General features: G+C 21.9%; 1 protein-coding gene across 7 annotated transcripts in view; it reads left to right on the top strand.

The window, feature by feature from the left end:
- The window catches only part of LOC129609310 (ensconsin-like), an 85,042-nt gene that overhangs the window by 57,935 nt on the left and 12,611 nt on the right, over nt 1-14,496 (top strand). For 3 of the 7 annotated variants that reach the window (XM_055521268.1, XM_055521263.1, XM_055521266.1), the window contains exons 2-7: nt 6,606-6,653; nt 9,015-9,089; nt 11,317-11,576; nt 11,706-11,845; nt 12,799-12,926; nt 13,738-13,884. In XM_055521268.1, coding sequence (XP_055377243.1) covers nt 6,606-6,653; nt 9,015-9,089; nt 11,317-11,576; nt 11,706-11,845; nt 12,799-12,926; nt 13,738-13,884 — 798 coding nt within the window. The remainder of the gene's footprint in view (nt 1-6,605; nt 6,654-9,014; nt 9,090-11,316; nt 11,577-11,705; nt 11,846-12,798; nt 12,927-13,737; nt 13,885-14,496) is intronic. The other 4 variants (XM_055521270.1, XM_055521269.1, XM_055521267.1 and 1 more) reach the window with 2 other exon arrangements.

Below are 14,496 nucleotides of genomic sequence, written 5' to 3'. Positions count from 1 at the left end.
ACATTATCAATCAATCATTATCTTTAAATTTTCATTGTCGAAAAAATAGAAATTGGTTCTGTTTTCGCCAATAACTTTTTAACAGAAATAAAATAGAAAATAGAGTAAGATTGTAATTTGATAGTTTTTAAATTTAAAGTACATATAGAATGATTGACAAAGATTGATTGCAACAAAATCATAAATTCTTATCAATCTTTATTAATCTAAATCACAATTTTCATAACATGTAAACACTGCCTCAGAAATAGCCTGATTTAGTTTAGCTCTAATTATCTTGATCTTCGCCCACCTTATTTTAGGTACACATTTCAATTTTAAAAGTGTATAGTCATTTATTAAGGAACCGTGAATCTTACGAGTATTTACTTGGATCATTTTAAAATTTTGAGTATATACAAATAATATAAAGTGAAATAATATAGTCCATCTTATGCGGCACTATTTAATTTATAATAAAATTTTTTTCACTCATTTAACTTCACAAAATCATTAATTTTATCTTGGCCTTTAATTTTATATTATAAAATTTCCAAGTGTATTTAAAAATTGAATATGAAATGTAAAAATTATAATTTCAACCGTAACAAAATCAAAAATTTCAGTTAACAATTAAGAACCCTACATTGATTATGCTTCAAATAGTTTTATATTTTATATGTATATATGCTATGTGTGTATGTACGGAATTGTTGAAAAATTCTTTTAAATAGTTTTAATTGTCTAACTTTTTACGATATTCTAGGATATTTTTCTGATAATATGTACTACATATTATGTATTTGTGTACTTATACCTAAAGGTACAGACAAAATAATGTAAATTTATTTTTGAAATAAGAGAAAACTATTTTGTTTTTTTTTAACAATTTTCAGGTCATCGTTTTCTTTTTAAGAGAATTTTCATTTTTTAATTTCAAATGTTTTAAAAGTAAATTCATATATTCAAAAGAATACTTATGTATGTATGTATATAAATTTTATTCATACCATTTAGCACATATGTTTAAACTTTTTACGTATGTGCCTACATAATGTAGTTATAGTTGTAAATGTTTATATATATACACAAATTTAAAATATCATATTTAATAACTAAGGTTGTTTTTAAGAGTAGTAAAAAATATGTTGGGTTATTATGACACTTTTAAAAGTTTCTACCTCAGAAAATATATAAGATTTATATGAGATTTAAAAAAAAAGGGATCTCATTATTAAACAAATGTATGTAGGTACTTACATACTTTCGAATTTTATGAATTATAATTCAACCTAAAAGTTGAGTGTCATCGTAATATTATATAATAAAACATAAGAACGTGCTGTATTTGCAATAAAATTTATAGTAGAATCAAGGAGTTCTGCATTCAATTTCAAGTTCAGTACAAAAAATTTTTCAAAATTTTAAATGATTTTATAAAAAGGCATCAATTAGACATTAGATGGTTTATTAATTCAATGCAGATGATACGAGTAAAAGATGATTTTGATTGAGTCTTTATTGTAAAAAAGCAAATTATAAATTTTCTGCATTTTTCTTCTCTTTATTATATTTTAGACAAATAGTTCAACAAAATCATTTTATTAGTTTGTTTTTATAAAGCTTCCGATAAGAGTTCTCTTTTATTAAATACATCATGTATATATTCATATTATTATCAGCATATATGTATGTGCAAATATTGTAGTGAAATTGAAATTTGCATTATATTTTCATTTAAATTTAAACCCATTTTATGTGAGTTTTATAGAAATTATCATTTTTCTAATGAAGCTTCAATTCATTATAATATAATGCCATTGTAATAAGATAAAGTTGAATTCAATTAAAGATAAATTTCTTAGTATTTTTATTTTATAATAATAGTAAAATAAATAAGTATATGTATTCTCTGCCTTCATTCGCTCCTTTGGCTACGCGTCCTCCTTCTGTTTTGCTGTTATATGACAATGTTTTCAGTTTATGCTATAAGAATGTTATTTTGAAAATCTCTTGTCTTATTATTGTACTATTTTAAATTAAAATTATTCTTAAATAATAATTTAATAACATAATTTTGTATTATTCATAAATTCGAAGAGTTATGAATAATACAAAATTATATTTATTAATATAATATACAATATCATAATCATTATTTACATATTTTCACTAAAAAAATGTTAGATTTCTTTTCTCTATCCCTAAATTTTCACGTTTACACGATATAATTTTCATAAATTTATTATAACTAAAATCAAATATGACATAAACGACATTTACAAGACAATTCTACTTCATTATTATATTTAAAAATACACTTTCATTATAATGATGTACACCTCTCAATTGCAGTTATATAAATTTTTCTATATTTCTGTTCAAGTAAAATAAAGTAAGTATGCGACATCATAAATCTATTTCCGTTTTTTAAGTATTTATCATTAAAAAAGAAGAATTTTTCATTCATATTATGATTATATTTAATTTTTCTGCCCTTTGTACGAAAACGTATCTTTTATACAAATAAATATATCTATGTTAATATACATACATATGTGAATCTAAATACCGAGAGGGCTTATGGAAAAAACTCTTTATCTCAACGACGAAAATATTTAAAATAATTTGGAAAAGAATCGAAAATATTCATTACTATAATCTATATAAATATTTATTCTAAAAATAGTGATTATAGATTAGGAATGTTCAAGAAAGATTTTATTTAATTTTGCAAAATATTACAGTAAAATTACTAGTATAATATGAATTTGGTAGATCTTCTTTTATTAACTAAAAATTATTTTAAAATTTTTTTCTCTTATGTTGGATGAAAGGGTTTTCGCCATAAGCCCTCGATGTACGTATGTATAAAATTTAAAGCACATTTAGCTAAGTTATGAATTATATAAGAAGGGCGTAATAATATCTATATAGTTACATAGGCACATTCTCATTTTCTTTTGAAAAATTTTTTACCATAAAAAGATTTTTAATATTACTTTTTTTTAAATCACAAAAGAAAAAATCAATCTTCTTCTTTTCCCTGTTGATTCATTATTTGGAATTCACTTTTGAATGTCTATATTTAAAAAGAAAAAGAAAAAAAAACATTCTCGTATAGAACAAGATAAAAAAGTTCAACTAATTTTTCTTCTTTTAAAAATTCTAATTTTGAAATAAGAAAAAATTTTTTTTTTCTAATTTAAATGTGAACAAACCTTGTATAGTTTTGTGTGTATAAGCAAAAAATAAAAAAATATTAAAGCCAAAAAATAAAAAAAAAAATTATGTATAAGGTTATAAAAAATTTTTAATTTCAAAAAATAAAATAAAAAATATTTCATTTTTGAGAAAAAAAGCAACATAACATTGCAATAACAAAACTTACTATAAGAACAAAATAATTTGAGGTTTTCTATTGAGAAGAACCATATGAAAAATTAAAAACAAAAAGAAAAAACAGCAATAATAATAAAAATAATAAAAAGTTTTCAAGGCCTTGCCTCATTCCATTTAATTTCAAATTTGGCTAGAAATCATTCTTATTCTATATGTAGATATTACACGTATATATATTGTGCCTTAGCCTCTTTTGTTTTTTCTGCTTAATTTTTAAAAAATTATTTTAACCTTAATAACTTCTACTTAATAATCAAATTTTATGGTAGAGTTAATAAATATTATAAATTAATTTTATTAATATTATGATTTTAAGAGCAAGTTTGAGATATTTTGTTAATTTTATTGTTTGTTAAGTACCGACAATTTAACTTTGAACTTGGAATTTGATTTTTCATTCAATTAATTGTTGAGGAATAATTAAAGGTTGAAGAGATTAAACAAAAATTGTTGCGATATGGGTTCCGGCTTTCCGAATTTAGTATTGATTGAATAATGTAAATTTGATTAATAAAAAGGTTTTTAAATGTAATTAATTTTTTTTCACATTATTTTTTAAAATATTTTAACCAATTATGTTTCTCATTAATAAATATTGAAATTATCGATCCTAATTAGCTAATTTAACTGATATATAGTACCAAAAAACGAATTACCTATTGACGGATTCGGTCTTCTAAATGCTGATACGAGTAACCGAGTAGTGCTCACAATAAATTCTTAAATTCGAATTTTGGTAGCATAGCAGCAGATTGATACTTGAAATTATATACAAATATATGTTATTTGTTTTCCCGGAATTTATATAGAGTATTTATTATATACATGTATAGGATATTGTTATGTATAGGGATTTATTATTTTAGTTTTTAGTTTATATTTAGCTTTTTATACTATTTATTTTCTTGATGGGAATACAAAAGTCAATTAATCTTGGCAAATATTACACATACGAGCAATATATATTAGACATACAAAATTAAATTTAAACAAAAAATTTGAAATCATATTTTATTTTTTGACAAATTTATTTTATTAACTTGTTCCTAAATTAATAATACATGTGCAAACTTTCCTAAAATAAAAATCATTAAAAAAATTTAAGATGATTTATGGGTGCGTATATCAAAATTTTTTTCATTTAATTAGATATTTTATTTAAGTGGACGTTAAATGTGGCACAAATATGGTTAGCTAACTAACGTATTTATACATAGATATGAATATATGGTACACTTGAACTAAATAAGGGTCTTGATAGCCTAAGGTTGTTTTGAATTGATTGATTAATATTATTATTTATCTTTGAAAAAAATATAAGATTCTTGAGATAAGATTCAATTTTTTTTGGATTTCTTATAATCCATCATTTAAGCAAATTGATATTAATTATGTTTTTTATTATAATGACTATGATCACCTGTAATATTTTTGTAAAAAATTTTTTATATTATACATGGCATCAAGTTAAATGAATTATTTGCAATAAGATCACATTTCTTGGTAATCTTTATTGTGTCTAAAATTTATATTCTATTAAATTAATTGTTTAAATAATTAAAACACATACTACAACTCGTCATAGTGCGAATGATAATCTTAATTGTTTTTCAAAAATACTTTGAAATTGCTTAACGTACCTTAATAAATTATTTTGATGTTAAAAACAACATAGTTTTCTAAAATAAAATTCTTATATATGGTTTATATTCCGAGAAATCTTTATTTGTAAAACATGAGAAAGTTGAAAAATTTGTATGTATAGCTATATATGTATATGCATGTATATGTTGTTGTTACGAGTATATTATAAAAAGTTAAAGAATTCTATAAATTTTCTGTTTTTGTTATGTTCGCCTTTAGCAGTTTAAAATTAAATTTTCGGGTTTTATTTTTTGAAATCAAAAGAATTTTTTTTTGAAACACAAAGTTCATAAAGCAAAATTCGAACATTTTAATATTAACGTAGAGCACTTCAATGATCCGCTGCTTAAAGGATTTTCATCATCCTGCACCCATTAATACTTTTATATGTTGGGAATGCTTTCATTATCCTTTATTTAGAAAAACATCTTAATTTTACATTAAATCAATGATTATACTTAAAATACAATTTTATTTTATTTATTTTTTTTTAAAGAACAAAAATGGTTTTAGTTCATTTAATGTAAAATGAATCAAGGAACAGCTTAATTCCTCTAGTATATTTAGAAATGAATCTTTTAATACATGTACATGTATAAGTATATAATTAGTAATTTGAGCGAATGTGTATGATTTGAGTGAATGTTATTGAATCACCAGAATAATATGATCTAAAAAATTATTGAAAGTTCTGAATTATTGAAGTCACATACTTTTGAGAAAGATAAATATTGGACATACTATTCGGATACAATATGTTTGTACTTACATAATTTAACAATGTTGTTTAGTATATAGAGCAATGTATAATTGAATTACATACTTCCCGACCTATTAAACAATTTTTATCTATTTTTTTAATTCTCTAGAATGTACGTATATATATAACTATAATTATTAAAGATATATTTTAAAGGACAGCGAATTAGTTCTCATATTCTAAATCTATGACAAAATAAATAATTAATATATGATAGATATTTATTGAATTTTATAAGTTGTACGGCTATGTGCAAACAATTATTATGTGATTTTTTAAACAACAAAAGAAAACTTTTATATTCTAGCACGACTAAATTAAAATCAGAAATGAATAATTATAAGAAAAGAAAAAATTAACAAAAAATGTTTCCATCAGTAAAGCTTGACTATTGGGCGTTCGAGACTCGACATATTTCTTCCCAAGCGAGGTGATAGAATACATGCAGATGAATGAAAAACATCCAATGACATTTTGCTTTGCGGACTCTCCTTCTAGAGCTATGAGGCCTCAAAGTTTCAATTTCAGAAAACTTGTTAATTTTTTTGCATTTTTAGTGATAATGGGTCCTCAAAAAACAAAATGTCACCTAGTGTTTCTTGTTCGTTTACAGGCATTCTATCACCCTGTTACGAAGGTACAGTCAACGGTCGAACACCCTGTATGTATTGCAGAAATTATTTTCAATTTAAACTACATACTTATAAATTTATAATTCTTATTGCATACTACATTTAAATTAAAAACAAATATTAGTATTTATAAAATTTTATAAATTTTTCATTTTATTTATTCATTTTTATATTTTTCTTCCCCTCAGAATCTATTACGCTTAAGGATAACCGTCCTCCCAGTGCAGAAAAAAGACGTAAGTTTAGAAAAAAAAAATATAATAAAATTTCACTTTTCATTTTTTATTTATTTTTATTTTAAAGTTATAAACTTTTTTATTTTTTTTACTTTTAAGTATCATAGGTACTCGTATAATCATAAAGAGAGAAACGACTTATAAATTCATTTTATTATAATTAAAAATGTGAATTAATAAAATGGCTCATATAAACCTAGTTATTTTATACTATTTTGTTCATATGGACACTATAGAATTAAATAAAGCTCACATTCAACTCTCACAAATATACACAAAAATACACAATTTTAATATTTATTTCTATATACACAATTATAAACAATTTAAATTTTTTTCATTTCTTTTTATGATTTGAGGTACCAAACTTTCATTATATATACACGCAATATGATTGCACAAACATACATTGTATTTAATGTATTTAATTTATGTTAGATTTCTTGCACTAAATGCATACACTATAAGTTCAACGCACATATACTCTTAGTTTGAGATTTAATATTTTTAATTACAAAATACATATTATGTAGTTCTACAAACAGTAAATGTATATATATGTAATAAGTGATTATATTATAGTATATACTCATATACTTATAGAAAGAAATAATATTTAAATATTATAATTATTGGAACATAAGACGCTATATGTACTAGCAAAAATTGTTTCTTCGACATTTTAATTTTTAAATTTTATTTTCTATACCCAAAGAAAAAAATAAAATAATTAAAATAGTTTTTTAAATAATAAAAGCCATTGTCTCTTGTATTTTTTTATTAACGCCAAAAAGCATAACAAGAGCTTCTAAATTTTATTTTATTAAAACCTTTTCACGCATTTTCTTCCATAGGAACTGTTCCAATTTCTAATCTTTATTTAGGTAAAATAGCTATATTTTTTATTCCTTTTTTTGGGTAAAAAATCTGAAAGAGAAAAATCTGATAGGGGTTAATGTGTAAGTTCTTGTAATTTACTGTTGTAATTTACTGGGCAGAAGTTCTTGCAGAACTTTTTCGTGGTAGTTTCCAATATAGATATGATTTTTCGTTAATTTTTTTGTAAGTAGTTACTTACCTATAACTAGGGTTGTGTAATTATAAATTATTTTCAGTTTGGATAATTATTTCCAGTTTCAGTTTAAAAATTTCCAATAAAGACAGACATTTTTAATAACAACCATAAGTTAAATTCGAACTATTAATTCTAGTTTTTATATAGCGAGCTTGATATGCTAATTTTATGACTTTACATACGTTGTGCTTTTTAGGGTTAAATGACAAATCATTTGTTATTATATATTGATAATTGTAGGTATATTATTAGAATATGTAAATATTTACAAAATTTCGATTAAAATCTAAAATGCATTTACGTAAAAAGCGAAAAAGAACTGAAAACTCATTAATATTATTTTAACAGCCTAATATCAAACTCTTAAAAACATGGAAAAAATGCTTGAGTATCTGTTGTGTTCTCTAAAAGTAAAAAATTTTGGGAAATTCTTGTGACAATTAAGAATTCCAAAATCTAACTATTTAGTTGATAATTATTTTCTTCGGTAAATAATTAATACACATGTATATACTAGACTTCTTTCAATTAGATTTTCATAAATTTAATGCTAATTTATGCTAAAATAGTTTGATAATTATTCTTGAAAAGTTGTAAAGATTTCAATACTGTTATCAAAAATTTAGACTAGTGATCTCTAGAGTATAGGTGCGAGTATGTTATATGTCAAAAATACTAATACAATTATTAAAAAAATTTTTCACGATACATACATACATACATAGATTTTAATATCATACTTTATAAAACAAATTCAAATATCTGATTTTAAAATGTTCAATGAAATTTAAAATTAATTATTGATATTTTTAATGCACTTTTGATACCAAAAATAGTTGTGATAAAAAGTTAGGAGATTAATTAAATTTTTTTCAATTTGATAAAACTTTTAGTGCTTTTGGGGCATTTAAAACAGTTCTGAACAGATCCATTGAATTTATTTTTTAATTATTAATTAGAACTGCAATATTACAAAGAATTTTAATATTGACTAACTTCTTGATTATATAATTCTCTCTTTGTATATTTCGAGAGAATTTTGTTCCAAGAAAATTTTATTTTAATTTTGCAAAAGTAAATAAAAATAGCGTTTACAAACTTTAAAATATTGAATTCAATTCAACAATAATACATTTCTGTAAAAATTTTCAGAAATATTTATAAAATTAAAAAAAAAATTAAAATCCTTTTTAAATGCAATAACAATTAAATTTAAAACAAAATTTAAGAAAATTTCAAAACTTTCATGAAAACTAAATATTATCTATGTATATGATATTATTCAGCAAGCATGGAAGATGAAAATAATTCAACAATTCATTGGTTTGCACAAACGGGGGGCGATTCAGGGTCTAATGAAGGTACCACAATATAAGAACTAAATTGTATAATAGCTTCTAATATATGTATATATATTAATATACTTTGCATGATGTTCGTAAATAATCAAAATTAAAAGTAAAACGAAATAAGGAAAATACAATTTTAAAATAATTGTTTTCTTAATTTCTGAATACTGATATTTTTTTTTGCTTGAATGAATAAAAATAAACTTTAAAACATTTTTAAAATGGTTAATACCATAACCAGCAGATCAAAATAACTAATGTGTGTGTACTTAACTAAAAAATTAATTCATATGATCAATTTTGCCTTTCAATATTTCAAAAAAAATAATTATAAAATACCATATATAAAATTCATAATGCTTAGCTATGTGTGAAATATTGTAATTATTTTTGGATTGCTTGCAATTTACCATTGTGTGCACATTAATAAATTAATTTAAATTAATATATATAAGTATATAAATATAACGTATATATGAAAATGTTTAAAATTAATCAACAATAAAGTTAAAAACAAGTTAAAATGTTATTGACTTCAGGGATATTTTTTTACATAATGTAGTTAAATTTAAACTAGACCTTGAACTACTTATGCAATTTAAAATTGCATTCTAAATATTATTATAATTTTAATCATTATATAAGTAATAATTATTTTTTAGAAATAATTATTTCAAGAACTCCTATACCAGTTTTTGTACAATTTTCCAGCAATCTGATCTTTAAAAAAATGGGATTGACTCTTGCCATCTTATATTCCATTCTCGCAATTCAATTTTAAGTTTTATTGCTATAAAATTCAAATCAAACTTTAAATTAAAATATAAAAATAAATTTCTTTTTCATTTAAATTATTTAATATAAGCACTCTAATAGCGATTAAAAAATTTTCATTAAAAATTTTACTTCTTGTATGAATAAAAAATTTTGGAATACGAGTATTTTTGTGAAAACTGCAATCAAAATTCTTTTGTTTTTCAATAGCGACAAATTTTGTAATATTAGTTTTAAATAGCTATTTTACTTCAACATTTACAAAAATTATCATCAATTTAAATATTTTACCTATAAATTTAAACATTTTACCTTTAATTTTAATTTAAAAACGTTATAATTTATGCAGAAGCGCATGTTATATGACGAAGACTGATTTTATGTACTTACATACTCCAACTTATTTGTATTAAAATACCTATGTATTTCAAACGTTCAAGTATAATAAATATTCTGATAACATTAAGCTTAAATATGTACATATTCATCGGTCTAAAATTCTACATGTAGATTACAGATCAAGTCTCTCCAATTGAATAATTTAATAATATGGTGTTTCTAATTTACATGAAATCAAATCTTTTTCTTATTATTTTGTTAACGATCATTAAGGTCAAAATATTATGAGTAATAATTAGTCACTATGCTTTATTTGTATTTGTTCTTTTAAATGGATTTTTTTGTTTTGTGAAAATCAAATCATAATATTTGCAATATGATAAGAAAAACAAAAACAAAGTAATAATTTAAAATAGAACACCAGATTAATGTGTAAATACTCATGAAGATACAATGACTGTGTTAACTAAGAGAGTAAAATTGTTTTTGACTTAAATTTGACTTTAAATTTTTTTCTTTAATTGGCTTCATATAATACGAGGTCGTAATTAATGTTAAATTATTAAGAATTGCTCTTGATTCACTGCTAATTCTATTTGTTAAAATCAAATTTTGATAAGACATACAATGATCCCCTGAATATATGCAATTTTTTGTTAATCTTAAATAATAGTGTTATGCATACAACATATGGGTATATGTACATATAATAAACATTTATGTGATCAAGGTAAAAAATATAAATTTAATATTGGGTTCAATGAGTTTTTAATGCAAAAAATGTTAATAACCTCACAACTACTACATGTTTCTTATTTCTATTACTCTTCACTTCATAACTTTCTTTTTAAATAGATACAAAACAAACAATTAACCACCAATATTTTTCATTTTCTTTAAAACATATACATACATGTTTTTTTTTTGATTAAATTTTTTTTTTGTTTTATGTCAGTGTAATAAAATTTTTTATTTTTAATTTAATTTCATTAACATTTTGTTTTATGTTTATTTTGATTAATAATTACTAACTATAATAAGTAATTCAATTTCTTTTTTTTTTTGTATTTTAATTGAAATATTTTTTTTTTTGTAATTATTTCAAATGAAAATTTCAAAATGATAGTAGCCGATCGAAATCGGGAGGAAAAATTACGGATAGCTAAAGAACGACAAAATGAAGAAAGACAACGAAAAATTGAAGAATTAAAAGCTCAAGCCGAAGCAGCACAACGTTTTCGTGAACAAAAGGAAGAAGAAAGACGCCGTCGTATTGAAGAATTAAGGAATCGTGACAATGAAAAACGCCACCAAGTTGAAGAACGAAAACGTGCAATAATGGAAGCTGAAAAAGAACGAAGAGAATACATAATGAGGAAAAATTTAGTATGATTTTGTTTTAAATATAATTTTATAACAAAATATAATAATTTAAATCTCAATTAAATATTATATTATGTTAATGATTTATTAATTAATTTAATTAAAATTTTTATATTTTTTGTGTTATTTTAGGAACGTTCAGCACGTTTAGAAACAAAAAAACGAAACGAAAAAAGTTCAATTGTATTTGCATTTGGTTCATCAACACCAAGATTATTAGATCCAGCAGATATGCTATCGGTTTCAAATGCAACATATTGGGGGAATAGAAGGTACACCTATTATGAATAACCTAAAATTAGAAATATTTTGAGTGACTTATTGGAAATGAATGATATAAAGAAATAACTTGACCGAATATCAAATTTTTTTATCATCCGTAATGTGAAATTGAAATAATAAGGAATTTTTTTTTGGGTCCATGTTGTTAAAAAGTTAATATTGTATAAATTTAATATTATAATAACCTATACAACTTTACCAATCCTGTGGAAATTTCCAAATTCGCATAGTTTTGTCTCAGATTCTAAGATTTATGTATTTGTAATGATTGTATTCGTTAAACCAAATATTTAAGAATCTCTCATGCATCTCTTTTACAAAACAATTCATCAAATTCACAAACTAATGAGCTGACGATCTACAAAAAAACTAAATATCTATTTGCATATTCAAATTTTTGTATGTGGTATATTAGTAATACTTTTTAATTAAAAGCTCTATATTAACTTAGTACATAATATATTCTATCAAATTAAATAAAAATATTGTGTACTACAAATGATTCAATTAATTTTTATTAGTTTGTATTAGTTTGTGTGCTCAGCCATTATATATTGTAGAATTAATTTTCCAATTAAATGACGTACTCCATGAATTGATATTAATTAAATTCAATAATTCAATTCTGTTTTTGGTTTTTTTTTTGTAAAAAATCCCAAGTTTTCACATAGGTGATTTCTTAATACCAAATACGAATATGAAATTTTTTATATTATCTTATTTAAATTACAAAATGAATGAATGAATAATTTATAAATAAATAATCGATAAAAATAATGAAATAATTCAGCCATTTTTATATGTGAACGTTTTGCACTATCAAAATATTTTGTGCTAGCAAAATTATGTTTTATACTAATTTAATGAAAATGATATTAAGCAAAAATATCAAATATTGTACCTCCAAAAATGAAAGTTATTTTAAACTATGTTTACATTTTAGGTCAACATCAATATCAAATGTGGCTTATTCTGGTCCAACATTATCAAGAAGAAGTTCAGAACGTGAATTATCTGATGGGTCTAAAAAACGCGCAACATCAGCTGGTGGTATAGATAGACATAATGATGGTAAAATATTTTTTTTTAATTTGTACTATTGCTATTCTTGCGTATACTTTTAAAAGTTATTAAGTTATTTTTCTTTTAAGTTACAAAAGTAATTTTATACCTTTTAAGGTAAAACGTTTTTCCGACAATTTCATACTAAAAGCGTAAAATATTAATTTTTAAAATAAAAAAGCAAAATATTTTATTTAGCACTTACTGAATTTTTTTGAATTAAATAAATTTCGGAAAAAAGTCAAAGTAGTTTCCATTAGCTTTCGTTAATTTTTATCGAATTGTGTTTTCACTTTTTATATTTTTGCTTACAATAATAAATATTTTAATTGTCGTATCAACGTTTTTATTCATTTTTTATTAATTTACAATTATTTCAATTTCCTAAAGATAAAATGGATTTTGATTTTTATTATATTTTTTTCTTAATTGTTATTAAGTTCAAATTCAAAGCCTTTTCTTATTATTTGAAACAAAAAAAAAGAAAAAAATTTATAAATGTTAGCAGTTTTCCTTATTTTGTTTTTACTACCCTTCTTCTTTTACTACAAAATGAGTGTTTACACATATCCACAATGTTTCCACTTAAAATTTTTCAATTATAATTTTAATAATAAAAATATTTTTTTTTATTACGAATAAAATTTTAATTTAGGATTTAAATTTTGAATATAAGGATTACAAAAAAGCAATATATTTTTTTTTATATACATACATATATATTTCCAATTAAACATAAATAAAAAACCAAAAAAAACAAATGTTATAAATTGTTAAAACACAGACAACAAAAAAAAAAATTATTATTTACTTTTAATAGCATTACATCGTAATAAGTCAGGTTCAATGTATGAAGTATTCAATTGGGGTTTCTGTAATGATGAACCCCCAAAACGTTATTCATTATCAATTATTGGAAATGAAATTGATATTGATGGACCTTGTAATACAATACAACATACAAAAGGTTAGCTTGAGGGTTATTAAAATTTCTACTCTAAAAAAAATTTATATATAATAAACATAATATTTTTGAAATAAAGAAAAATCATATTAATTATTATTTTATTTCTTGTAATATCAAATCATCTTTTATTGATTTTTTTTTGTTTATTTAATTAATTTTATTTAACAGTAATTTTTTTGTTAGTTATACGATAATATTAAAAAAGAAAAATTTTAACTATTTTTTTAATTAATCTTCAAAATGATTTTAATTTTAAAAATTGTAAATGAATTTATTCTGGTCTATCTTGCTGTTTTGATTTTTTGACCCTACTTTAGTAACAAAACATGTATTTCTTTTTATTTTTTATACTTATTTTTACAAAAAAATACTCTAAAATAAGGAACTTATTCTAATTCATATTAATAAGTACTCATCGTAAAATACTCTTAATTTTCTAATTATTTTGGATGTTCTTATGCATTTCATATTAGAATATTTCAATAAATCATGCAATATTTCTATCGCCATCATATTTTTGTTAAATATTTAATAGTAATAATAAATATTTAAAATTTATTTTTTGATTTCATAGCAGAATTTCAAATCAATTTTACTTTTCCTAATACAGTT

This window comes from Condylostylus longicornis, unplaced genomic scaffold (assembly GCF_029603195.1).
Source record: "Condylostylus longicornis isolate FDR11 unplaced genomic scaffold, ASM2960319v2 ptg000038l, whole genome shotgun sequence".
In the NCBI taxonomy this organism is placed as follows: Eukaryota; Metazoa; Arthropoda; class Insecta; order Diptera; family Dolichopodidae; genus Condylostylus; species Condylostylus longicornis.
Note: the sequence above shows the minus strand (reverse complement) of the source record. Positions and strands in the feature narration are given on the sequence as shown.